The sequence below is a fragment of the Mustela lutreola genome, chromosome 13, assembly GCF_030435805.1.
Source record: "Mustela lutreola isolate mMusLut2 chromosome 13, mMusLut2.pri, whole genome shotgun sequence".
Classification (NCBI taxonomy): Eukaryota; Metazoa; Chordata; class Mammalia; order Carnivora; family Mustelidae; genus Mustela; species Mustela lutreola.
The window spans coordinates 48501085-48527737 of record NC_081302.1 but is presented as its reverse complement, the minus strand read 5'-3'; the positions used below and the strand labels follow the sequence as shown (position 1 = coordinate 48527737).

At 37.0% G+C, this 26653-nt stretch overlaps 1 protein-coding gene across 6 annotated transcripts in view; it reads left to right on the top strand.

Moving 5' to 3' along the window:
- The first annotated feature begins 560 nt into the window (after positions 1-560).
- Positions 561-26653, top strand: part of PCDH17 (protocadherin 17) — a 98994-nt gene continuing 72901 nt past the window's right edge. For 4 of the 6 annotated variants that reach the window (XM_059143893.1, XM_059143891.1, XM_059143895.1 and 1 more), the window contains exon 1: positions 561-5652. In XM_059143893.1, coding sequence (XP_058999876.1) covers positions 3079-5652 — 2574 coding nt within the window. In that variant the 5' untranslated portion in view covers positions 561-3078. The remainder of the gene's footprint in view (positions 5653-26653) is intronic. The other 2 variants (XM_059143892.1, XM_059143894.1) reach the window with 2 other exon arrangements.

The window sequence follows — 26653 nt, the reverse complement described above, 5'->3', positions numbered from 1 at the left end:
ACACACACACACACACACACACACACATCCCTCTGCACCACATTCAGACAGATCCACAGCAGCCAGAAGATCTGCTCTTCTCTTGTTTGGTGCCTGTGTGTGTGTGTGTGTGTGTGTGTGTACAGAACCCATCGGGAAGACCGCAGCTACCTTATTCTGCAAGCACGCTGCGATTCAGGTTCCTGTATACATGGAGAAAAAAAAAATAATAAATCGCTATCAAACTTTTTTTTTTTTTTCCTTTTCATTCTCCTTTTTCTGGAGGGAGACGGTGGAGAAGCTTCTCCCATTAGTTAAAGACTCGGGAGACCCGGCGACAAGGCCCTAGGCGCCGCCGTCAAGGCGGAGCGCGGGCCTCCGCTAGCCGAGCTGGTCTCCCATCTAACTGATCTAATCAATGACTCTGAAGAGCTGGGGCTCCTGGCTCCGCCCCCGCCAGTCTCTTTGCCGCCTCCTATTGGATGTGGGCCGAGGAGGCAGGGCCTTGTTCCTCACGCGGATTGGCTGGCAGGGAATCAGTATCAATCTTTAAGCGGCGGCGTGAGGTGAATAGAGTCAGTCAGCAAGAGGCGCTGGGGAGAGAGCTGGGACTGCGAGCCCGGCGGATGCGGCAGCGGCGGAGGGCGGCTGGGGAGACGCTACTCCAACTGTTGAATTTTCACCTTTCATTTCCTCCGATGCTTTGCTTGTGGAGATGGATTTATTTGCTTTGAAATCCGCACGTCTTTCGCAGGCTATGAGCTGATCCTGAAAGGCACCAGATTAAAAGCGACCACCCGTGTCAGAAAAGGAGGAAAAAAAAAAAAAAAAAAAAAAAAAAACCCTCCACAACGGACTGCACAATTAACTATGCACACCGGTGCTGGACTTTGTGAATAGAGAACATTGAGAGGAAAATCATGAACTATGATGCGGGGCTAAGCTGTGAACAGTCACTGGAATCCTGATTTTTTTTTTTTCTTTTTCTTTCTTTCTTTCTTTTTTTTTTTCCAAGACTCTGAAAGATTTGGGGGTTCCTCACGCCTCGTCAAAAGGAAAGGTGTTTTTTTTTTTTTCTTAAACAAATAAATTAAAAAATAAATACACCTAGCAAAACAGACGCCTTGTTTTCCAGACCCTCGGACCCCGGCAGAAAGAGGTAGAGTAAAAGTGCTGCTGGATTCAGCTACACCTTCTTCCCTCCCTCCCTTTCCTCTCGCTTTTTCTTTTCCTCCAAGACATGAATCTGGCTTTTCTTTCTATAGAGTGAGTCAGAGAGAAAGCGTTAGGAAGAAGCCGCAACTAATGTCTGTGAAGGGAGGACCATGAGGCGAGAGTGAATTCGATTCGTTCCACTGCTTCTGACTCATCGGGCAGATCGGAACACCTGCATTTCTGGATGTGTCATTCCCGTATGTCGAGGCGCCTCGAGAACCCGAAATAATGTGTAGACAGACCTGTGCCTAACATCCCCTCGGAGGTCGCTCTCGGGGGTGGGGTGGGCGCCCCTGGCTGGACCGCCGCGGCCGCAGCTCCTCACCCCTGCCCTCCTCGAGTCGCCCAGAGAGACTGTGTGAGAACGAGACTGCAGAATGCATCACGCCAAACCTTGATGTGTTTCTTTCATCCAGCCCACTCCTACTATTAAAAAAAAAAAAAAAAAAAATTGACGGGAGTGGGGGAGGGAAACAAACAAACAAACAAACAAAAAAACCCGCACTTTATTCGCTTCAGATATTCACCACTTTTATTCCTCGCCAAGGTTTTCCTTTCTAGATGAAGAGGACTGGGAGGCAGGGCCATTGGAAGGAGATGCTGAATAGAAAGAAAAGAGAGGCACTTGACAGCCCAGCCCTGTGAATGCAGAGACTGTTTCCCTTCTAGCGAGAGACAGGGAGAGTGTGTGTGCGAGGACTGGGAGGGTGGCTCCCCCTTCCTTTTTATTCCGCCTCCCCTTCCCCCCTTCCAATCTGCACATCCAACCATGAGTTGCCTGTTGATTTCCTTTCGCCTGGGAAGAAAAGCAAACTGGAATTAAACTGCATCGAGAGAAGTCCTTGCTCTCGCGGAGAGAAGGGGATGGTAGCGGCGGCTACCGGCTTGGCACAGAGAAATCACACAGAGTGTGTGTTCCACGAACAGAGGCGGAGAGAGCTATATACGCCCCCTCCCCTCCCCAATAGACTCACGCCGCAAATGCTGATCTGGCTGTGGCTTTCCTGACTTCGGGGGAGAGCCTTTTCCGAGGAAGAGAGGGAGGAGCCTGGTGGAGGGAGGAAACTACAAATCGGGACACTAGTTCTTTGCGCTGCATTTCCTCCCCTCCCTTTGACTGCTCGGAAAGGAGAGAGAAAAAAAAAATACGCTTGGCTAGGAGATGCAGTCCGCGGCCGCCTCTGCCTCAGCCAGCAATGCAAGATTAGATCTCTAAATGCAGCAAAACACTGCCTGAAAACCGAACAGCCCGCGAAGCCAGCAGACATTTCAACCGGGCTCCGGCGAAGCTTCAAAATATATCGGATTCTCTCTCCGTTGCTCCTCGTCCCCATCAATTTCATCACAGGAGACGGGAAACAAGTAAGGATTCCACTTTCCCATCTGCCTCAAGACACACCTCCCCGCTCCCTCCCCCACCCGATGTGAAGAGTATTCCGGTGGCTACCGCGGGAGCGGATTTGCAGCGCCCTAGCGGGAGCCAGGAAAATCTACCGATTCTTCACCACCCCCTTCTAGACGCGATTTCCATCTTATCGCTGGCCTCATCGCTCAACTTTGAGTCGCCCCTAGTCCCGGCGGAAGAGACAAAGCCCCGGGCTCGCCCCCAGCCGCAGGGAGCCGCCGCCTTGCTCCGTGCCCCTGCAGCTTCGCTGCGCCGCCGCTTCTCGCCCAGTGCGGATGCTGTAGATCAACAGGTTCGGGGAACTTGAGCGGAATAAGGAGACCGCCGGGTGCCGCAGCCCAGGAGCCGAGGGAAGGAAGGACCCACAGACTTGTGGCTCGCGTCGCGCGCGCACGCTGCGCCCGAGCCCCAGGCTGGCGCGCTCCCACTGGCTCGCCCCTCCAGTCCGGCTGCTCCTGCCCCCACCCCACCGGTCTGGGATGTACCTTTCCATCTGTTGCTGTTTCCTCCTATGGGCCCCTGCCCTCACCCTCAAAAACCTCAACTACTCGGTGCCGGAGGAACAAGGGGCCGGCACGGTGATAGGCAACATCGGCAAGGATGCTCGACTGCAGCCGGGGCTTCCGCCCGCAGAGCGCGGCGGCGGTGGCGGCGGCGGGCGAAGCAAGTCGGGTAGCTACCGGGTGCTGGAGAACTCAGCGCCGCACCTGCTGGACGTGGACGCGGACAGCGGGCTCCTCTACACCAAGCAGCGCATCGACCGTGAGTCCCTGTGCCGCCACAACGCCAAGTGCCAGCTGTCCCTCGAGGTGTTCGCCAACGACAAGGAAATCTGCATGATCAAGGTGGAGATCCAGGACATCAACGACAATGCCCCCTCCTTCCCCTCGGACCAGATTGAGATGGACATCTCGGAGAACGCAGCGCCTGGCACCCGCTTCCCTCTCACCAGTGCACATGACCCGGACGCCGGCGAGAATGGGCTCCGCACCTATCTGCTGACGCGCGACGACCACGGGCTCTTCGCGCTGGACGTCAAGTCCCGCGGCGACGGCACCAAGTTCCCAGAGCTGGTAATCCAGAAGGCGCTGGACCGCGAGCAGCAGAACCACCACACGCTTGTACTGACCGCCCTAGACGGCGGCGAGCCGCCGCGATCCGCCACTGTGCAAATCAACGTGAAGGTGATAGACTCTAACGACAACAGCCCGGTCTTCGAGGCGCCCTCCTACCTGGTGGAGCTGCCAGAGAATGCCCCACTGGGCACCGTGGTCATTGATCTGAATGCCACCGACGCCGACGAGGGTCCCAATGGTGAAGTACTCTATTCCTTCAGCAGCTATGTGCCTGACCGCGTAAGGGAGCTCTTCTCCATCGACCCCAAGACCGGCCTGATTCGTGTCAAGGGCAACCTGGACTATGAGGAGAATGGGATGCTGGAGATCGACGTACAGGCCCGAGACTTGGGGCCCAACCCCATCCCGGCCCACTGCAAGGTCACTGTCAAGCTCATCGACCGCAACGACAACGCGCCGTCCATCGGTTTCGTCTCCGTGCGCCAGGGGGCGCTGAGCGAGGCCGCCCCGCCCGGCACCGTCATAGCCCTAGTGCGGGTCACTGACCGGGACTCGGGCAAGAACGGGCAGCTGCAGTGCAGGGTGCTGGGCGGAGGGGGGACCGGCGGCGGCGGCGGCCTGGGCGGGCCCGGAGGTTCTGTGCCTTTCAAGCTTGAGGAGAACTATGACAACTTCTACACGGTGGTGACTGACCGCCCGCTGGACCGCGAGACCCAGGACGAGTACAACGTGACAATCGTGGCTCGGGACGGGGGCTCGCCTCCTCTCAACTCCACCAAGTCGTTCGCTGTCAAGATTCTGGACGAGAACGACAACCCTCCTCGTTTCACCAAGGGACTCTATGTGCTGCAGGTGCACGAAAACAACATCCCAGGAGAGTATCTGGGCTCCGTGCTTGCCCAGGATCCCGACCTGGGCCAAAACGGCACAGTGTCCTACTCCATCCTGCCCTCGCACATCGGCGACGTGTCCATCTACACCTATGTGTCTGTGAACCCCACCAACGGGGCCATCTACGCCCTGCGCTCCTTTAACTACGAGCAGACCAAGGCTTTCGAGTTCAAGGTGCTTGCTAAGGACTCGGGGGCGCCCGCGCACTTGGAGAGCAACGCGACTGTGAGGGTGACAGTGCTAGACGTGAATGACAACGCGCCGGTGATCGTGCTGCCCACGCTGCAGAACGACACAGCCGAGCTGCAGGTCCCGCGCAACGCTGGCCTGGGCTACCTGGTGAGCACCGTACGCGCCCTAGACAGTGACTTCGGCGAGAGTGGGCGCCTCACCTACGAGATCGTAGACGGAAACGACGACCACCTGTTTGAAATCGATCCCTCCAGCGGCGAGATCCGCACGCTGCACCCCTTCTGGGAGGACGTGACGCCAGTGGTGGAGCTGGTAGTGAAGGTGACTGACCACGGGAAGCCCACCCTGTCGGCGGTGGCCAAGCTCATCATCCGCTCGGTGAGCGGCTCCTTGCCCGAAGGCGTTCCCCGGGTAAACGGCGAGCAGCACCACTGGGACATGTCGCTGCCGCTCATCGTGACTCTAAGCACTATCTCCATCATTCTCCTAGCGGCCATGATCACCATTGCCGTCAAGTGCAAGCGCGAGAACAAGGAGATTCGCACTTACAACTGCCGCATCGCCGAGTACAGCCACCCGCAGCTGGGCGGGGGCAAGGGCAAGAAGAAAAAGATCAACAAAAACGATATTATGCTGGTGCAGAGCGAGGTGGAAGAGAGGAACGCCATGAACGTCATGAATGTGGTGAGCAGCCCCTCCCTGGCCACCTCCCCTATGTACTTCGACTACCAGACCCGCCTGCCCCTTAGCTCGCCCCGGTCAGAGGTGATGTATCTCAAACCGGCCTCCAACAACCTGACTGTTCCTCAGGGGCACGCGGGCTGCCACACGAGCTTCACCGGACAAGGGACTAATGCGAGCGAGACCCCTGCCACTCGGATGTCCATAATTCAGGTAAGAGACTTTTAGCCTAACTGGGACTTGACTTTATTGCTGGTTTTTGGAGCTGTCCTGAAACCTTTGGAGCAGGACAAAGCCACACTGCCAGCAGCAGTGAGTGGGAAACATTTTTAAGTGGAAATGGTTTACACTTTTGCCACCACGTGTACAACATATTCGATACATGACCCCTCCCATGCAAATAGTCTAAAATCTAGAAGGTGGGAATGTCTTACTTCTGTTGCATTTTAAAGTTTATTTTTGTAGGCTTTAAATGTTAGCAGTATTCACTATTTGGAGTTTATTTTACATTAGTTCTATTCATGGGTCTACATTTCTCTCCATAGCAAAGGATTCCCAGAGTAGGAAAGAAAACATTTTAGTTAAATTTGCTTTTTAATTCTGTTTAAAAAACCTGATGCCAAAAAGGAAAGAAATGTATACTCAAATACTCAGAAGTTAACTTTTTCAAGAACAAAAACAGCAGCTAGTCAGAATTCCAGAGCCTGAATTTGAGCTAAGTTTTCGGTCCTCCACCAGAAAAGTAAGTTTTATATTTTAAAAAGCGTTTTAAAGAATATGAATCTGATTTATTCTTTACAGCAGAAACTGCATCATGGTATCTTAGCATAGTTTAAACTTTTAATATGTGAATTATGCTCTGAAGCTCTTTCAAAAGTTTGAATGAATGTGTGGCTCTGGATAATGACCATTACCTAAGAAAAGTTTATATTTATTTTGTCCTGATCTGTTTCTTGGAGTCATTGAGGAAAGAAAAGAGTGCACTAGAAGGTCACAGACTCACTTTATATGGTTGAAAACAGGACGCAAAGTTGGCAGTAAAGGCACTTAATGCACCAAAAAGAATTTCAGGATGCATTTAGTTTGTATACTGTGTATTTTCAGTATGTCTACGTGGTATTTAATATATTTTAGATAGTATAATGTAAATTTATTGATATATTTAAAAAAAATCCTAGATGACTGACCCATCATGGACATAGATTTTAACAATAGCTGGTGACTGTACTTTGTAAAGTAGTCACTCCCTAGCTTCTTTTATCCACTATTAAGTTGTGTCACAGAAAAACTTAATTCTTGCTTATTATGAATGCATGTTGCTACAAATTACTCTGGATGAGCACTACTTGAAATTCAAAATTGAGTTTAACTAAAAGTGACACTTTGGGAGGAAGATTAGTTTGGGGCAAATGAAGATAATTGGTTCATAATTTTATGCTTTGAAAAGCAAATACCTTTTAATGACACTTGACTCAGTAATGTTTTTATTATTAAAATGAACAGTAAAATTTCATAACCTTATCCTTTCTAACATAAGGATAGCAAATGCTAAAAAGTTAGTAAAACATATTTTCTTATAATAGTATAATGTCCTTGTAAAACAGAGTCTTCTACTTGATGCTACTGAATACTTAAGTATCGATTGTAATATTAAATCCCACTTTTAATGGTGTCTACTGTATACCAGTAATCATGATTTTTTTGATGTCTATAAAAGACTGAGCAAGAAATATATCCCTTGAAAAATATTGTGGTTTCTATGAAAGTCTTTCTGTGACTGCATACTGGAATTTATGATAATCTCTTTAGGGAGGTATGTTGAAGTATGTATTTATAGATCTTTTGCAGTCATTTTATATATATACATATGTTAAATACCTTCTTTCTATTTTCACCATTGACAGTTACAGATATATCACAGAGTTAATGTTTAATCTTCCATTTCAAGTGCTTTCAGTTGAATTCTTATTTAGGTTCCAGTAAAAATGAAGTTGGTACAGTAGAATGTCAGCAAGCCTGGTTCCTCAGCCAGATTAGTGAGGAACAGATTTGAACGGAAGTACCCAGAAAGGTTTCAAGGGACAGGGGTGCCTATATTGTATTTACACCATGCTGTTCTTTAAGCTCTTCATTGCTTGAGGAACGGATGATGGTGTTGTTGATGATGGTGCTGATGATGATAATGATGATGATGATGATGATGATGATTCCTCTTAGCAGTGAAACCTAAGCCAAAGCGAATCTTACACGTGCAGGGAAAGAGACAGAAAATTTTAAAAGAAAACAAGACAAACTTCCTTGTCATTCCCTTTCTTCTAGAATCTTAATCCATGCCATAAAAACACAGAAAAACTTTCAGTTTTAAGTTCTTGAAATTTTTTCCAAGGTGACTCAAGTTGCATATTGTTCCTGCCCTAGAAATATCCTTGATTTAAGCTATCAAAACGGGCACTCCTCTTCCTCTTCTTTTTTTTTTTTTTCCCTACTGAGTTTTTGCAGTCTTATAAAGAATGCTTTGTAAATTCCTAATACGTTAATTTCCTCTTAAATATATATCAGGTTCTTCTCAGTACCCATTGTTGAGAACAGAATAAATTAACTCTAGTGACCCTCCTTTCCTCTTTCTCTTTAAACTAGCATGCTGCACACACTTTGTGCTGAAGTGACATGCTTAAATTCAAGTGCCCAGGTATCCATAACCTTGTTTTGAAGTGTATGTATTAGTGTGTATATTTAACACAGCCTGCTAAGGAAACACACTACTAATCTCACTTGTACTTCTGAAAGTAGTATTTTAATCCATGGAGTGCACTTGGACTAGCACCTACTAAGTCTGCTTTAGCTTTATTTTCCAGCATGTTTGTGCTGTTTAGAAGGTGCACAGTGTATTTCTATTGATGGAGTGAAACATATTTCGTCATTGTTTTGATATATACTGGTATGAAATTTAAGAATTTCAGGATGTAGAAAACTCATATTGCAGCTTAAATTAAGATTTTTTTAAAGTATCAAATGATATTGTGTGAGTCACAGGGTCTAAATTTTAAGGTTAAAATCTAGTTTCTTGAGCATAAGAGTATTTTTATTAAGTGAATTCAGAATAATCATGTAAGCTGGTTACACATGTAATCAGTATGTAAAATAGTGGTTTGTGAGAAGAGATTTTATTTCAAGGTTTCTTCAAATTTCTCAGATGATGTAAAGTCAGTCTGCGATGTGTTTAAATAATAGACTAGTGATTAAAATATCTTCAATAATGTGAGTCATAATACATTGTTATAATTAAACATTTTATTCATTTTAAAGCTATAACACTGAAATTGAAAAGTAGGATCACAGATTTTGTGGTAGGTAAGGGAAATAGAGAATTATACAAATTTATAACAGCACTTTTCATGGGAGTAATTTTCATGTGAATTATTTCATATGTTAACATGAGAATCTAAAATCAAGTAGAGATCATTACTAATTGTCACAAGTTACTGCATATCAAGGCTTATCAAGAAATATTTGTTCAGTCTCGGAGTAACTTCTCAACAGGTGTTTTCAACGAAGGTCTGGCTGAGAAGAGGCTGGGGACTTCTTCACTGTTGGGAGAATTTTCAGTTTTGTTTGAACATCTGTGTTTTCAGATTTTTTTGTAGCATTACTGCAAGTCATTTTAATATGAACTCATAGAAGAAAATATGTTGAGCCAGCAGAATAAGATCTACTAAAATAAATTTTAAAAAAGAACACATTCTCATGTGGTGTTTTATAGTTCAATTTCAAAAGATTCACATTAGGATTGACTTTAGACTTTTTATACTACGAAGAGAAAATCCTTTTGATATATGTGCATGGCCTTTTCAATAAAAAGGAATTAAATTCATGGTAAATACAGTCAATCCAAATATATAAAAATGAGATTGCAGCATAGAGGACTAAAGTAGCATAGCATAGAAAATAAACTCAGTATTTTAGAATGAAAAGGTGAAAGAAAAAGTGTATCTTTACTAGCAACATTATCCGTTGTGTGTCTTTAGTCCCACATCTCTAATGCAAGAGATTCTTGATGATAGGGACTCTGATGAGCTCCCAAGATCGTGAACTTTAAAACTTCATATTCTAGCATGTTAGGATTTCAGTAACAAATATAAAATGTGTGAACATTTTCTTTCTTCATATATAATTTTGAGGTTAACTTTCTGCAATGTTGTTCTAAGATAGCACATTTTGATTAGTTACATTCTCTCATTTTCATAAACACTATATACATCTCTACTTACAAGGAGAATGATGGGCTAACTAAGGAAAAGGATGTCTCCTATAGCAGGCCTCCAAGAGTGTCTTCTCCACTTGTCTTTTTTTTTAATTTTTAAAAGATGGAAGGATTAATTTCTGCTTTAAAATGAGTACATAATCACAGCACATTTTTTGTTTTACCATATATTAAAAATAGTATAAATAAGGTACAATAAAGCTGAATTAAAAGATAATCAGCCTCAAGGTGTTTTGAGTGTCTTTGAAGAAGAGTTTAAAATTCAAATTACTATCATCATTTTTAATACATTGTTACTTTTATTCTTAGTTTTGTGTGCACCTATGAAAATCTCAGCTCCAATGTGAATTTGGATGCATTTCCTTATTTTGCAATAAATGAAAACACAAAAGTATATATTTTTTAATTATATGAATTAGAAACCTGAGAAGCTTATTTTTATGATTAGTTGATACACCTACTCAGAGGTAATAACCTCTACATCCATTAGTTTTTAGTTTTCAACAAAATTTTCAAAATGCCAGCCAGGTAAAATATTTCATCATCCTTTCACCAAGATGATAATTCATCAGTCTTTTAAAAATGTAGGAGTAGGATAGTTTAAAAAATTTTCTGAGCGCATAAGTGAGTTTATAATTTTACTTAAGTTCTATGAGTGAATTTTATAATTTCAATAAATATTATCAAATCCAAGTCTAAATGGAGGATTTTGGAATTTTAATCTCCTCATCTTCATTTTATTTAAGGCTGTATGTGATCATGGAAACTATCACATCATAGAAAAGCATGTCCTAAAATTCCAATCCTAATTGCTTGAACATATTTTTTTAGTCAGGAAAAAATTTCCATGTTCTAAAACATTATCAATCACCTGTGACCATATTGTTCAAAACACATTCAAAAAATTAAAAAACAAACAAACATAATTTCCAGAAATTTTGCTTAATGAAGTTGAAGTTACATATTATTCACTTTTTTACAATGCATATAGATTTATATATGAGGTTAAAATAAATTAGTTCCCTGAAAATAATCTCAAATACCTCATTAAAGGATTAAGAAATGCACATATTTTAAAATTTAAAAAAAACTTAAAAATCTACAGATAAGTATTTAATGCTATTTACAAATATAATATTTATATTTTCTAATGTTTCATTACCACTATCAGGCTTCAAAGTTTTCACTGTCAGTGCTGCTTATGTAATACAATGTAATAGAAATATATCTATAAAAATAAAAGTTATAAATTAAGAAAATATTTTTTTAATTATTAAAGGATTATATGTATTTATTGCAGTGAAAGTTGGCTCTATTTATGAAAATGTAAATCATAAAACTTCTTGGCAAAGTTAAAGTATGTGTATTCGTGCATCTATCTCTTTATATTTTTCATATCATGTATATAAATACTCAAGCACAGATATTAGCCCATTTTATACTTGTTTAGTTCCAAGGCAGTGCTCTTCTTTTCAAAGATGAAGTAAGACCTTCCTTTTTTCTCTGAAAATATGGTAAAACTTGATGATTGCACTGTTTTCAAACTTCACACATTCAAATGCCTTGAAGTAGAGCCAGTCATTCTAGAGCAGAGAAGAAGTTGAGCAACGACTGGCCCTCAGTGGACTGTTGGCTGGAGTTTATGTAGATGAAGAGAAAAAAATTTTTATCCAAGTTTCTGATTCTTTTGGAAGGATGGTTGGATGGCTGGAGATACTGTAAGAATATACATCTTGATCCTGGTGACAAAACAACCTCAGGAAAAAGATGAGGCCTCTAGAACTGTGCTCATGCCAGGTTAGGAAGAAAAACTTAACTCCCTTATGCTGAGAAGCCTTGCAATATACTCAATAGTGGGTAAATTCTTACAAATGCACCTGCTAATTATGATATTAGTCATTGCTCCAGAATGTATTCTCCTCAGTGATACTTCTGTTTAATAAATCCCACAGGGCATTATCTTAAAGTCATATTTTAGTAAAGTCATTAGGGAAGGTTTTTTTTTTTTTTTTTTTCCCTGTACTGAATTCCTTTAACCAATGACTGTATATTTGTTAGAGAATGGCATGAAGTTCATTTTGCCCATCAATTTGAAGATACTGTGACTTCTGCCACCCACCTACAATATACTTTTAAGGATCATCAGGCCTACACTAATCTATTGTCGACCTATGTTAGCAAAGGAGACGTGACAAGAGTTTCCTTCAGTGGCACAGAGTATTTTACGGTTAGTCATGGCTTTCACCACCAGCTTTGACAGTGATATATTGCTATCCTCTGGTCTCCTGAAATAAATTATCTATAATAAAGAAGTCCTTAATGACATCAACATTCCCAGCTGTGACTAAGCAGAAGTTTGCCTGTGCTTCCTTGCTACTGTAGAAATTCAATATTTTTAAGGTAAAGCCAAAAAAAAAAAAAAAAAAGACAAAAATACAGATGCAAAATTGTGGCTGTGTGGGTGGCATCTTTCCCTTGTATGCACAAAGTTCTTCCAGTGATAGACTGTAAAATTGGTTTCAGACAGTGTTTGAGAGAATCTATTGATATACATGTGACACACTTCTATCCGTTCTGGTCTTAGTGACATTCTGATTACTGGTATTTCTAGGCCCTGCCCTGGATCTATTCCAGGCAGTTTTATTGTAGTGAAATGGCTCTTACAGTTCATTGAGCATCTAGCATAACTGTGCTGAATATGATTGGCGCGTTTGCATATATTTATTCAAAAAATAAGGCAGTTAAACAGCATAATTATGGGAAAATGAATCATAACAATAAAAGACCATTTAAGTTAACAAGCTTTGTGATCAAAGGATAAATACAGGTTGGATAAATGAGACTTTAGATGTAACTAATCTACATAAATAGATTTTGGTTTGATTAGAGGAATGGAATATATTAAAATAATTTAATGGTATTAGAAATGCATTTTGTTTTAGTCATTTTGAAATATTTAGAGACATGTTATTTTCTTTATATTTCTACTCAATAATATATTCAAGAACCATATCTATATTGGAAGCAAAATGGGCAAGGTACAGATTCAATATAATCATGTAAGCTTTTTTGGCTCTGGAATCCACCCTGTCTGAACAATATTTATTATTTTTTAAACTTGTGTTTTTGATTGATTTTTAATTAGTGGAACACATTAAAAGAAGCATATAAAGGACAATTCCTGTTTACTTTCTTTATCAGGTGAAAGCAGCTTTTGTAGAATTTGAAAGTGAGAACATTAAAACTCTATTTCAAGTTTTCAAAGCTGTACCTTTATAATTGTTTTTGTAGATACATATTGTTTTTAAGAGACACTGGCTACATTTTGTAAATTATATTAATACATAATGTAGATAATGACTTTATATTCAGAAAAAAATTATTGTTATTTTAGTGGCATATATATCTTTTTAAATAACATATTTAACTTATAAGGTGACTAAATAATTTCTTTCTAACAAATATGGTTCTTTAGAGATTTTTCTTCAGTTTCTTTTGGTGGTAACTTTTAAAAAATGTAATTTAGGCATAAGTGAGCAATTGATATACCTCTTATAGTATTTCTGCCTGAATCATTAATAAACCCTCTGAACAGTGATTGGATTACAATTATACCTAGGATTTTCATGCCATGCAATTCAATAAAACTCAAGTTGAAATATACACATATTTCCTAAATTCCAATAGCTTCCTTTTATAAAGTGACAATGCAACAGGTATTTTATTATAGGCAGAAATGACCACAGTGGCTTAAATAGCTTTCTTATTTCTATTGCCTAATTTTATACTATCTGTGTCTTAGACAAATTCCTCAATATTTATTTGCAGGATGAACACTTTCATCAGTTTTGAAACCTAAAATGATAGTTTTTACCTTCAAGATATATTTCTTTTCTTTTCAATTCATAGACCCTAGTATAAATGACTTTGCTTAAAGCTGTTTATTTTATTTTTCACACAGCATAATTTATCAGAGTAAACTGAGATTTTTTTATGACTGAATATTCAATAGATTTTTTGCTACTTCACCAGAACAATTCTTATATGCAGAACTGATATCTATAAAAGAAATTCACCTATAATTACCATGAGAAGCATTTTCTTACCAGAGTGTACAGTGAACAATATGTGCTTTTTTGCCAATATCTCCATTTCAGTAGATGATATGACAATAAGAAATTAGAATCTCTGAGATAAAAAGTACATAAAGTCTCAGCAAAAATTACTAAGGAAAAAATGTTACCATTTAGTATTGGGGAGGGGAAAAAGAGAGTTAGTTCCAAAAGGGGTTATTTTCCATCTCAGACCTGATAATTGCTTAATGACATATCTTTGTATAAAGAGTTGTCATAAAAACTTTCCAAACCGCCTTATAGATAACTTGCTTTGATTTCCATGGTTCTGTCAGCAAAAAATGGAATATTTTCTAAATATTGGTGAATTTATTGTGGTGTCTTCTTGGAACACAAAAGTCTTGCTTTCTATTTTGTTTTTGCAGTTTTGCATCTATTTCAAAATAGTTCATCCCAAATCAACTTACTTCATTAAGAATGTAAATAAGGGGCGTTATAAGTCAAGAAAAATAAAAGAGAAATCAATCATTTATCTTTATTATTATTATCATTAAGATGGAATTAAAGACTACATACAAACTTACCCTCATGTAATTTCAAGGCAAGACACTTGATTGATTTATTTTTATTATTATTTTAAGCCTTGTGTGACCTCCTGTTACAATAATGAATTTTATTTTGTTTTTGTTTTGTTATAAGTCAGTGCCTAATGTCTAATTTTAATCTTGGTTGATTAAATCCGAATTTCCTGATTAAGAAAGTTTGGAGTCACACTTGACAATTGGAATCTTACTTGGCATGGTATGCCCGGAATACATTTGCAGTTTTAAAAAACAATGATAATATGTTGATGCTAATGCATGAATCTAACTGTAGAGAAAGATAAAGCGTTATTGAAAACGTGTGTGTGTGTGTGTGTGTGTGTGTGTGTGTGTGTGAAAAATAACAAACATTTTAACACAACACATAGATTGAAATAAGTTTATAACTTTGCACTTTTAGCATTGGCAGATACACGGATAATAGTAATTATTAGCTACATTTCCAGATCCTGACCTTCTAGGAAAGCTACTATTTATGTCTAAATGATAATAAGGCAGGAAATAAGTGAATTATCCTATTACACAAATCCCACTCACAGCAATTTCTAAGGGTTATTGGCAAAAGCCTATTCTACGTTGTGGCCCTGATATCAGATGGGCCAATACCAACAAATGAAGCTATATGCCTAAGTGGAGAGAAACTAAAAACTAAAAGACAAGAAATATATTTAAGGAGAATTTCTTTTTTCTGATTTTGAGCAATAGACTTTCTGCATTTTTTTTTTTTTATAATCAAGACAATTACATAGTAATTTGGGTTAGAATGCATGCCCAGTTCTCCATCTCAAAACCCAATTTGTTACCACCTGTGGCTATTTCTATTAAAAAAAAAAAAAAGAAAGAAACATAATTACTATGAGTCTCAGCAGTCTTAGAGTAAATTTTTGCAATTACAATACCTCCCTCGGGCAGATGTGTGAAAATGGCAGATTAATTCCTGCCAGGATCTTTCTGTTCCTCGTACATTTTTAGGTTTGGTGTTGCCTGCTTATTAGAGTGGCTCTGTTTGCTCTGGTTAAAGGTTATGTCAGTGTTTCCACAGTAAATCTCTAGAAATGAAGATCCACAAGTCAACCATTAAATTTTGCCCTAGGCGAAAGTTGACATGTAACGTTTTAGCAAAGGGGTAGATAATATTTTCCATCACACTCCTCTGTTGCCTGGTTAAGTTTGAAGTACATGGTAGTAGGACCACTTGGCAGTGTCTAAGAAAGCAGGACAGACTGAAAGTAAAAAGAAAAGTGCAGTCTTTTGAACTATAAAATAATATTTAATCAGCAGAAGTCAGTGCAAGTATTTTTTCTTCTATGCTTGATCCTTAGGCTACTTAATGCATAGGAATTTTAAAAAGCCATGATAACGATATTGAGACTGGATGACAGGAGATTTAACACCCATTTCCATTCATTCTTTCTTTCATTGTGGTACATAGACTTTGTTCCCTTAAAGAAAAAATTGATCTAACACACAAAATAATGAATATTATTAAATCTCAACAGTTTTAAAACTCTGGATCAATGTTATAACTATCGGCAACTAATTTGTCAGTTAGCAACTTAAGTAGCTGAATATTGGAGGACAGAGACCAGATTCATCTTGTTTGTCGCTGTAATTGGGAGAACCTAGCATGTTTTCTAATACATAGTAAGGACCTAAAAATATGGATTCTTTGTAATCCTATGATCATCAATCAGATATGAGCTGGAGTTTAGATTCAAACCTAGAAATTACAGAGGTTAAAGTCTAAGATATTATTTATATATAAACATGCTGGTAAACAATTTATTTGAAGGTGGCATGTTTTGATAATTTTTATTTATAATTGTTACCTTCTTAGTAACTACAATGAAATTCTTATACAATTCTATTGATACTATTCCAAGTTCATGGGGAAAAAGTGATCAAAGTTCACAATTATGAGTATCAAGCTTTCAGTGAATTCATTTATATATATATGTACACATGTATATGTATATATACACACATATGTATATGTGTGTGCATGTGTATATTATATATACACACAGTATATTAAGAGCAAATGGTGTTGGTAAGAGTATTTGTCTTTTGTCCTATTCCTTAATACGCTTTATAAAGTATTAAAACCATAGAATTCAAACGTTATGTCTCTTTGTTAAGGTTTTAAGAATCATACAGTTCTAGTAAATTATTAGCAAAAAATGTGATTATTTTATCTATGGGACTTTTTTAATGAAATGAAATTACAGATAAACCATAAATAGTAATTTTTGGATTATTTTTATTTGTATTTAATAATATATAATTTTATGATTTAATCACTTTCATATCAACAATTCACCATCTGATAATGGGAAAAGGATATCACTAAGGGCAATTATCAATGTGTATAATAATAATAATCCAACCTACAAAAGTTTTCTCAAAATTTCAGAATTTATTTCATGTAGGTGGTATGACATTTTTATGCACATATTGAGGAAACATAAGCTAAGCATTTACATAAGCAGTATGTTACCCATTTCAGTATTGTTATTTAAAACACATCTACAACCTGCAGGGTTGTTCAGTCCATAATCAATTCAGTTAATAAATAACAAAATAATTTAAAAAGCTCTTAATTGAAATAATTTACTACCTTTGAGCTATTCTAGGACTTAATTACTATTTATCTGAATTTTAAACTTTAACTGCAAAATCCATATCAAACAATAAGGAGGTTTGATAAAGTTTTCAAGCAGAATGAACTTTCAAACCATATTAAAAATTTAATTATCTCCACTGCCAGATAGTTGAGATACAAAGTGAAAGAAAAAATAATAGGAAGGAACATTGAAATGCAAATTTAAGTTTAGGATTTATTGTCAGTTAACATTCAAAAATAAGAGAAAGGCTTTCTGAAAGATTATAGTGTTAAATATTATATAAGATAAACCAATAAATAGCAAGTTCTCAGAGGGGACATTTATACCCACATTTATCCAAGCATTATAGTTTGAGCCCATCCATAAATTTATGAAATATTTGGCATTTTAGGGAAAGAAGGCATAGCAGCAATGGGTGCTGCTGTCTCCAGATGGGTCTTGCTTTCCTGTCACTAAGAAAAGCCCGAGTACTAGGAGCAGATAACCTCTCAGTAGATCAGAAACTGGGCCTATCATCATCCATAATCTGTCTGAATTTTACTCATTTCTCTGAATGTTCTTTCCTTGACCTATCATACATGCTTTCTTTTAAAAGGATACAGCTTAGAAATCTATTGGAAATGTGACTTCTAAACAATGTTGGAAAAGCTGTGAATGTGCTACAAATATACCAGGTTTTGTGCATTTATATTAGTCTTCACATAAAACCATAGAATCTGAAAATGTATTATTTGTTTAGAAATTTCAAAAAGCTGTTTAGATATTTAAAAATGATCAAAGTACCTAGTTTGAAGCAAAAGGAAGGGAATTATTATTTGTGTCTTATGCTGACTTGTTCTACTTGTTTTCTTCTTATTCTTTTCATCTGGTCTCTTTTCTGTGATATCCATTCAGAAAATATATTTTTACAGGGATACCTTAAGAACGTTGTACATTTACATCTAATGTAAATATTTTTAAATAATGCAGACATATATAGATAGATGGATAGATAGACAGATATAGATATAGATATAGATGAGCCCGTGGTGTTGTTTATCACCTTAAGCTATTTAACATATTTAACTATATATATGTACATTCAGACCTCAGATGCCTATAGTTGATTCCTATAGTGGAGCTATAGCGGGGTGAGTTGAATTTGAGAAGGGTTGGATTAAATAATACTATCTTTAGCATTATTAAAATGCATTTAATACATGAGAAACTTTTGTTTATTAGTTAAAATAAAAAGCTTTTTGGATTTTCTTTCATCTAGACTTTAAGAGATAATGTATTGATTTATATAAAAGCAATGAAATAAACATTTTCATAATTCATTACTTTTGTTCTTGGGACAAGAATGTGCTCTACTGAGCTATAGTAGGGATAAAATCCTCCATCTGCCATTCCTGTAAATAAAACATTTATTTATTTAAAGTAAACTCTACGCCCAATTTGGGCCTTGAACTCACAACCCTGAGATCAAGAGTCTAACACTCTACCTAACTAAGCCAGCCAGGTGCTCCTAGAGCATACTGTTTTTTTAAACTACTTGATAAACCCTCCTTATATATTAAGCCCATGCAGGTCAGAGAAATAGACTAATATATCAGTTTATACCATAAGGAAAGGAAATTTATAGTTAAACTTATTCAACAAATACCTTTGAACTAACAAGTTTCTCAGTGAGCCTCAGTAAAGTTGGGCTTCATTTTAAGCACTCATCATTTGACTAGAGATGTCAAATCTCCCAGGGCACATCTGTTATTTAATGATATTAAAGTTTGGGTTTTGTTTGGTGGTAGGTGTAGGATGGTGATGGAAAGGCACTAAGGGTGGGAAAGGAAAGGAGCACTGATTCAATATCCCCAGGTAATATGATATAAATAATTGGAAAATGGAGATATCATTTCAGTTGCTTAATTGTAATAAACCTATTATCTTGTTAGAGCATTAAGGTAGAATCAACATGTTGGGCAACAGATAAAAGGTGCATGAAAGCATTTAAAATTCAATCATTAGGTTTCATTGCACCCATCTGCTCCCAGGAAATATAATTGGAAATTTGATTCATTGACCTTTAGCTGCCATTTTGGACCACAGTTTCAAAATCTATGTTTTCAAGTTGGACATTTGAAGTTAATTTGATAAGAGCCATATTCAGTACATTTTTTAACCCAATTACCTCTTTGAACAAAATTTGAAAAACATAAAATCAGCCCTAATGGGCTGGTGTATATTTGACAAAGAGTCAGCATAGTTATTTAATCCTGGATCTGGTTAAACCAACTGATGTTCAAATTCATTAAGGTTTCGATTAACTAGAGGGACTGCTGAACTTTTTTACTGTTATTTTATGCACGAACTCCTGCTTCTCATTAATTATTCTCTGGGTCCATATTATACTATTTTATGCTTACAACATCCAATTACTCTAGAACTATATACCATGACCCAAGGAAAAAAAGCAATATTTAGTACTTCAGGTGGTTATCCTGCATTTAAAAAATTGTTGCACCTCTCTCAAGCTCTTTTGCCAATATAAATGTGATGCCACAGAACCTTCCCAAAATATTTCTTATGTCTTAACTCAGATGAGTGATACATAATAAAATTATATGCCTAACATGAGAAATACATCATGTAAATTGATCATTATTTCTGGTCAGCATTTGTGTACTGCTCTGCTCACGGAAGTTCATGTAACTTGGAAAAGAGTCATGATTAGACAGGTGTTTCTTCAGCCTATGGGATCAAATTTCCGAAATATTTATATAGTGATGAGCCAGATGTACACAGCTTAACCTTATAATCCCATTTCACAGCTTTTCCAAATACTTGGAAACTTGTTAAGTAGGGAGCTGATTATTTTGGCAGCATATCTCCATTAATAGGATTCAGATCTTTCTTGTTTACAAATCAGTGCTGCTAATATAATCTAGTATATTAAATCAACAGGGAAACTGAAAACATAGAATCCATCCAAGGGCTAATTGACAGGGAAGTCTTTTCTAAAGCTTGTTAATGTGTTTTTTATTGACTTTCTAATATCAGAACACACATAGCACAGGTGAATGATGTAACTGTTTGGGATACTGTGCTATTATCAGTTTGGAATGAAGTAGTTATATCTCCAACTCTTTGTGCTTTTATTGTAATCTTGATATAAGCCACATAAGACCATGCATCTGCCCTTTACAAATATTCCTTTCAATCTTTCAATATCATCTCAACTGGAAGGTTTAGTGTCATTTGACATGTGAAATTATTTTAAATGCACTCATCTTTTTTTTTTAATGAATAGAGGCAATACAGAGTAATGTAATAATGTGTCATGATTTTCATTATGCTTATTTATTGGTTCTGCAATAATAGACAGAGAGCTTATTGTTATGCTTTCAGCCCGAGCTATTTATGTACTGTGCTACTAGGTGCACCATTTCATATTGTGATGTTCTGTCCTCTTAAGAAAAGGGGTATCGGGAACCTTAAATCAAATTAGACTACAGGAAGAGTTTTATACCTTGCCTTTTTTATATTAAGTATATGGCTTTTATAAACTACCTAACTCTGCTTGAATAAACCCATGCTCCTTCACAGACAGGAAAAACCTATTTTTCAAACTATATGTGACAACCTGATTCAGTTTTCAAAAGAAGGGAGGAGGAGGCAAGCTATCAGAAAAAAGAAAAATTCTTCCTTTTTTTTCACTTCTTTTTTGGGAAAAACTATCTACTTTGTGTTTTATATTAATACAAAAATGTGTCTAATGTACATACAAGCAGGGCACATAATACTTTTTTCAAAAAACATAGAATTAAGTAATGTATAAAGAAGAGTTTCTCAAGGACAACTGAAAGGTAAATATATGAGATTTTTGGACACTTGGTTTTGTGCTCCATGACAGATATCCTAAAGATGAAGCTACTCCTCTGAGACTGTGCTTCTAGACCTGTATAGTTGAGATTCTGGCTCTGCTAGTCTATTGCCTTTTGGATTTCAGCTCCTCTAACATTGAACTGGGAATTTGTAGTCAGCCTCTAGGGATGAATTGGCTACATTTGATTGCAAGGCCAGTTACTTCTTTCCTATTTGATTTTCACCAAGTCAATAGTTTCCCTAGAAGAGATTTTACTCTCGGGAATAACAGCCATTATTATAAAACTCTTATATGCAAAAAATCAAAATTTTTGCATTAAAATAACTTCAGATTTTTTGATTCAGAATGAGTTTCTTTCTTTTTTTAATTTTATTTCCCCAAATTAAATGATTATGTTTTTATTTATTTATAGTCACTATAGTCATTTATCATATTTTTAGCCATATTTTGCATTTTAATAATTTTTACTGCAAAACCTCTGCTAAAAAAACATACCTAAAACAGCACCTGGTGCATTGTAAGAACTCATTACATATCTGTAGTCTGAAAATAGAGAAACTTACATATATTTTTTATTTTTAAATTTTTTATTTTTTATTAACATATAATGTATTATTAGCCCCAAGGGTACAGGTCTGTGAATTGCCAGGTCTACACACAGAAAGTTGCATTTAAAAAGTTATAATTGCTGAGCACCTGGGTGGCTCAGTTGGTTAAGCAACTGCCTTCCACTCAGGTCATGATCCCGGTCTGGGATGGTGTCCCACATGCGGCTCCCAGCTCCATAAGGAGTCTGCTTCTCCCTTTGACCTTATCCCCTCTCATGCTCTCTCTCACTGTCACTCTCTCAAATAAATAAATAAAATCTTTAAAAAGTTACAATTGCTTATGATTAAGTACTCAGAGGTAGCTATTGCTAACCTTTTGTTGTTCAGATCCACAGTCCCTTCTCTAAATACAGATCCAAAAGACTCAGACCTGAACTGATTTAAGACTATTTTTAACCTTTACTAGTTCCACTTAGTGTTAATATAAACATTTTTTTATTGAAGACATATTAAAATGTTTAAATTTGAGGTATTGTACCATTCTCTGCTGGGATAGGTAAAACATGACATGTACAACAAAATGTCATTCTGAAATATGAAAGAGTTTGGGATTACAAAACATGTCTTCTAAGTGCCAGGGTTTTGAATAAGGGTTCATAAACTGCTCTGTCTTCCCATGCTGTTAAGTACACACATAAACATGACACACAACTAGATTTTTTCATAGGTATATATTAAACACAATATCTTAAGCTGCTTTTTGCCTAAAATTATATAAGTATATCACAGGTAGACATCATCCCATGCCAATGATGTAGTTTCATACTACCTTAATGATGCTGGAATTCTGGGCCAATTAATGGGTAATTCATTTAATCAGTTACTCCCTGATTGACAGTTTGATGCTTTACACTGAGATTCAATTCCAAATGTTCTTGGTCTAAAAAGAAAATATATCTATCTGTAGATATCTATCTATCTATCTATCTATATCTATCTATCTATAGATAGATAGCTTTTCTATATATCTATATCTATATCCATATATATCTATATATATATAGATTTTCAGTCCAGAACAGGTTGCTTAACTTTTTTTTCTGTTTTCTTATTAAGTGTAATAATATTTGCTACTCATAGAGCTGTCATAATCAAAATTCAAGATGCAATATGATTATGCATAAAAAGGATATAATCAATACTAAATGTTGAATAAATATTAACACATGGTTATTGTTGTTGTTAATAGCAAATGACATAAAGCACTGAAGCAGTTAGGGTACTGATTGGCAGGCATATTTTCCATAAAAACAATATTTCAGTTGGCCCAAATGTTAGCAATTGTTTAAGAGTACAATTTTATTCCATAAAACTTACAATATTAAAAAATAATTTTACTGGGATGCTAATTTATTTTATCGTAAATTTCCACTTTGACCTCTCTAAACCAAGACTGGTCACCTTTGCTTTAAATGTTAAGTAGACATTTCAAAAAATGACCATTTTTGGTAGACTGTCTTTTTTTTTGGTCGACTGTCTTCTGAAGAAGTAATTTACAGATATTTTAAACTTCTTACACTACCAAAGTAAACTCTGAAGTGGAAAGATATTATTAAGTCTAACTTAAGAACTGTGCTTTTTATGCAGGGAGACCTTATAGGAAGAAAACTCACACCAGGTAGAAACTGAAGAAAAGTTTGCACAAAAGAACTGTTGTAATGAATGCCAGAAATTTAGAGACATATGATAACATCTGATTTCATTTACACTTCTTTTCATGTGAGAAAACTGAAGCACAGAAATGTTACTCACATATATACAGCTAGCTAGGAATAGAGAATTAGTGTCATCTGACTCAGAGTTTAGGATTTCTGTTCCTATACCAGTTGGGATATCATGTTTGACATACATTTCTACTGAGGTATCTATGGAGTATGAAAACATTGTATAGCATGAATAATCGCTACTCCGAGTTACTGCAACTTACTTTCTAGAATGCAGGTCAATTTGGAAAAGAATTCTTTAGGCCTCCGTATACTAAGCTTCAGAAACTGTGCTGGGACCAGTGTACGTATGACACATTGCCTCAGGGTCTTTCAAAGTGACAATCGGCAGAAGCTTCAAGAAGTTCTATAAGTTGATCCTATAGAGTGAAAATATTTCCAAATTTTGGAGACTCCAGAAGCATCCCAGGATCATCAGATTTAATCATAGAACTGGCTTTGATTCTTTTATTTGAATCAAAGTTGACCAGTAGGCCTCATTGCTTTTATCTTTGTTTAAAATGATTCAGAGCTGAACAATTATAGGAACAAAGCCATTCAAGGGGGTGTGACTTGGTATCAGTACTCAGTAGGGAGCATTGATTAACAAGCAGTATTAGAATGAAAGTAATAAATCTGTAAAATACATCAGACAGTGATAAATAGGCTAGAAAGCAAAGCATAATACATACAAAACGAAGATGGATCATTACAGTACTTGCAGGTTGTTTATTTGAAATAGTGCAAAATTTTGAGTGAAAAGAAACTTCTTCCTCTTACTTACTCATATTGGGACCTCCGTCTAACCTTTCATGAATTCCACAGGCCTCAGTTTCTCCGTCTGTAAAATAGAAATTATAATGGTTCTAGCTGGTGAGGTTGAAAGGAAGGAATAGATTTGGAGGGGTTGAGAAACAATGACAAAAATCACCCTGTAAAATACATAAGGAAGCACAGGAGATAAAGGACCAAGAACAGAAGTGTTCTTTTTTTCTGGGAAGGAACAGGTTACTTACTCTTATTCTAAGTACACTCTAGAGGAACTTGTAATACACTTCAGGAAACTTAATGTGTTTAAGTGCATTTTGTTTTCTGTTGTTCCCATGATGGTACTGTTTCCATAGTTTTAAGTAGTTTGGAATTGAATATAAACATGCTACAAATCACCTAACACTGAAAACCACTTTAAAAAAAGATATAAACAGTTTTTCAATCGGGCACCTTCAAAATGCAAACTCTGTGAGAGAAGTCTGTCCCACAGAGGATGAAAATGAATTTTGGGTTTTGTTTTTTCCCCCTAAACTATGACCTAATAAAACAGAGTGTATATGTGAAAATGCCTCATTAGTATTTTATCTGCAGGAGTGAATAGAGTAAAAATTGTAATTAAAAGGTTAAGAACTGAGACTTAGTTTTTCTAAGCCAGGAGCCTGCAACTTTTTCTGTTAAGAGTCATATAGTAAATATTTTGGGGTTTATGGGCCATACAGTCTCTGTCACAACTACTCAACTCTGCCATTGAAGCATGAAAGTGGCCATAGACAACATATAAATGAAAGGGCATGGCTGAATTCCAATACAGCTTGATTTTCAAAAACAGATAGCGGGCCAGAGGCCAGGGTTCACCAACTATTTTTGTAAGGTATTACTAACTGTTAACATTTCTTAATTTCTTTCCATTTGTGTATCTTTAAAAAAAAACTATACCATGTAAATTATAAAGAGTCTCTAACAAGATCAAGGTATTTGTCCGTTATTTCAAATTAGATATGAAAGAATGAAAGCCTATTATCTCTGAAATGATTGTGTAGGTAAGACTGCTGCTTTTACCCAATGAGAAAAAATTCTTAGAATTGAAGTCTCCAAGCAAAGAAAGCTGGGGATACTTGAATTAGGTATTAAGTGTCAGTCTGATAAAGAGTAGAGATAATTCATTTCATTTTGTGCTAATGTTTAATTAAAAATCTGTTAACATTAGTAAAGACACTTGGCTTTATTCTAATTTCAGGAATGAATGCCAACCTAAAATAGACTCTTCCCATACATTTTGAATGTGCTACTTCTTCCTATATTTCTTAGGAAAATGATAAATATTCTCATATTCTAATACTCAAAATTTGATTAATAATTAATTTTTTCTTCAAATTTAGAAATGCCTTTTACTTTGTAATAGTCATTTCTGAGGACAGGTCTTCCAAATTCCTTGTATATTATCTCCTAAATTTTCATAATTGTATTCTCACATTACTCTTGTTTTTCAAGACAAATTCAAATACAATGAATAATTTTTTTTTGAAAATTTATAATTGTATATGATTTTTATAATTTTTGAAAACATAATAAATTATCTTTGAAACCCATGCAAAAGACTGGGGGCTTCAAAATTCCTCCAAAGTATTTACTAATTACTGTAAAATATATTGGTTGGTTAGCTGGTTGCCTGCATCATTGTCCCTAAAGAGTTAAAAATTCCCCTATCAAGACTTGCAAGAAGGAAAAAAATGAGAAAGGTGTTGCATCACTCAATTTCACCTTGAATTCCTTCTATTTATTAAATCCTATTAGGACCTGGACTATACCTATACAGGTGATTATTTGAAAGGTAGATGCAAAATCAGACAGGAACCTGATCTTCTTGATAATTTTTTCATTAGCAAAATGAGTTACCTGAATAATTGACTTTATCTTATGATTAAAAATGTAATATTTGGGGGAGCAAGTCTGGTGAACTTTGTGTATCAAAATCATTCATAATGTTTTTAATTTGAGTGTATTTTGAAAAAAATAAGCTGATGAAATGGATAACAGGCATACAGTTTGGTTCACCTTTTAAATTAGTTCTTGTTTTTTGGTATTTACATAATGATAGACTATAAGTAATACCTTGAATTTCTTTTGCACTTTAAAAGGTAAGTGTTCAGAAGTGCCTATTTTGGCAATTTATATGTCTGTCATGATGGTAAGTAATCATACAGTTAAGCCTACTACATGCATTAGAATATTTGGTAATAAATGGCCATAATTACCTTTTTATGTTATTGGCCAAAGGAAAATAAATCTGGTTATTGGAGTTATATAAAATGTTCAGCTATTCAAATAATTTAACATGCAAGTCTAGAAAGAATAAGTCAAGCAGGGAAGTGCTGACTTTTTCAATGAGTTGTCTTATTATTAGGGATGTTAGTAGCATTTTTCTTTCTTAGTATGTAACAGTAATTTTTAAAAGCACTTCAAGTCAAGTTACATTAATTTCTCATTAACAATTCTGAAAATATTGGGATGGAGCCTTATTTTTCTCTGTTTTTAAGAGAGGTAGTAGAGCAATTGACTGGTCCTAGCAGTCACCAGCAAGGGTTATTGTTCTGCAATGAATTGCTTATATGATGGGTAACTTTATGGAAGTTAGTTAGCTGTAGTTTATCTGTTAAAGAAACCATGTAGACAGTAACACTATTATGTCTTCTAGGTCAGTTGGGAAGAA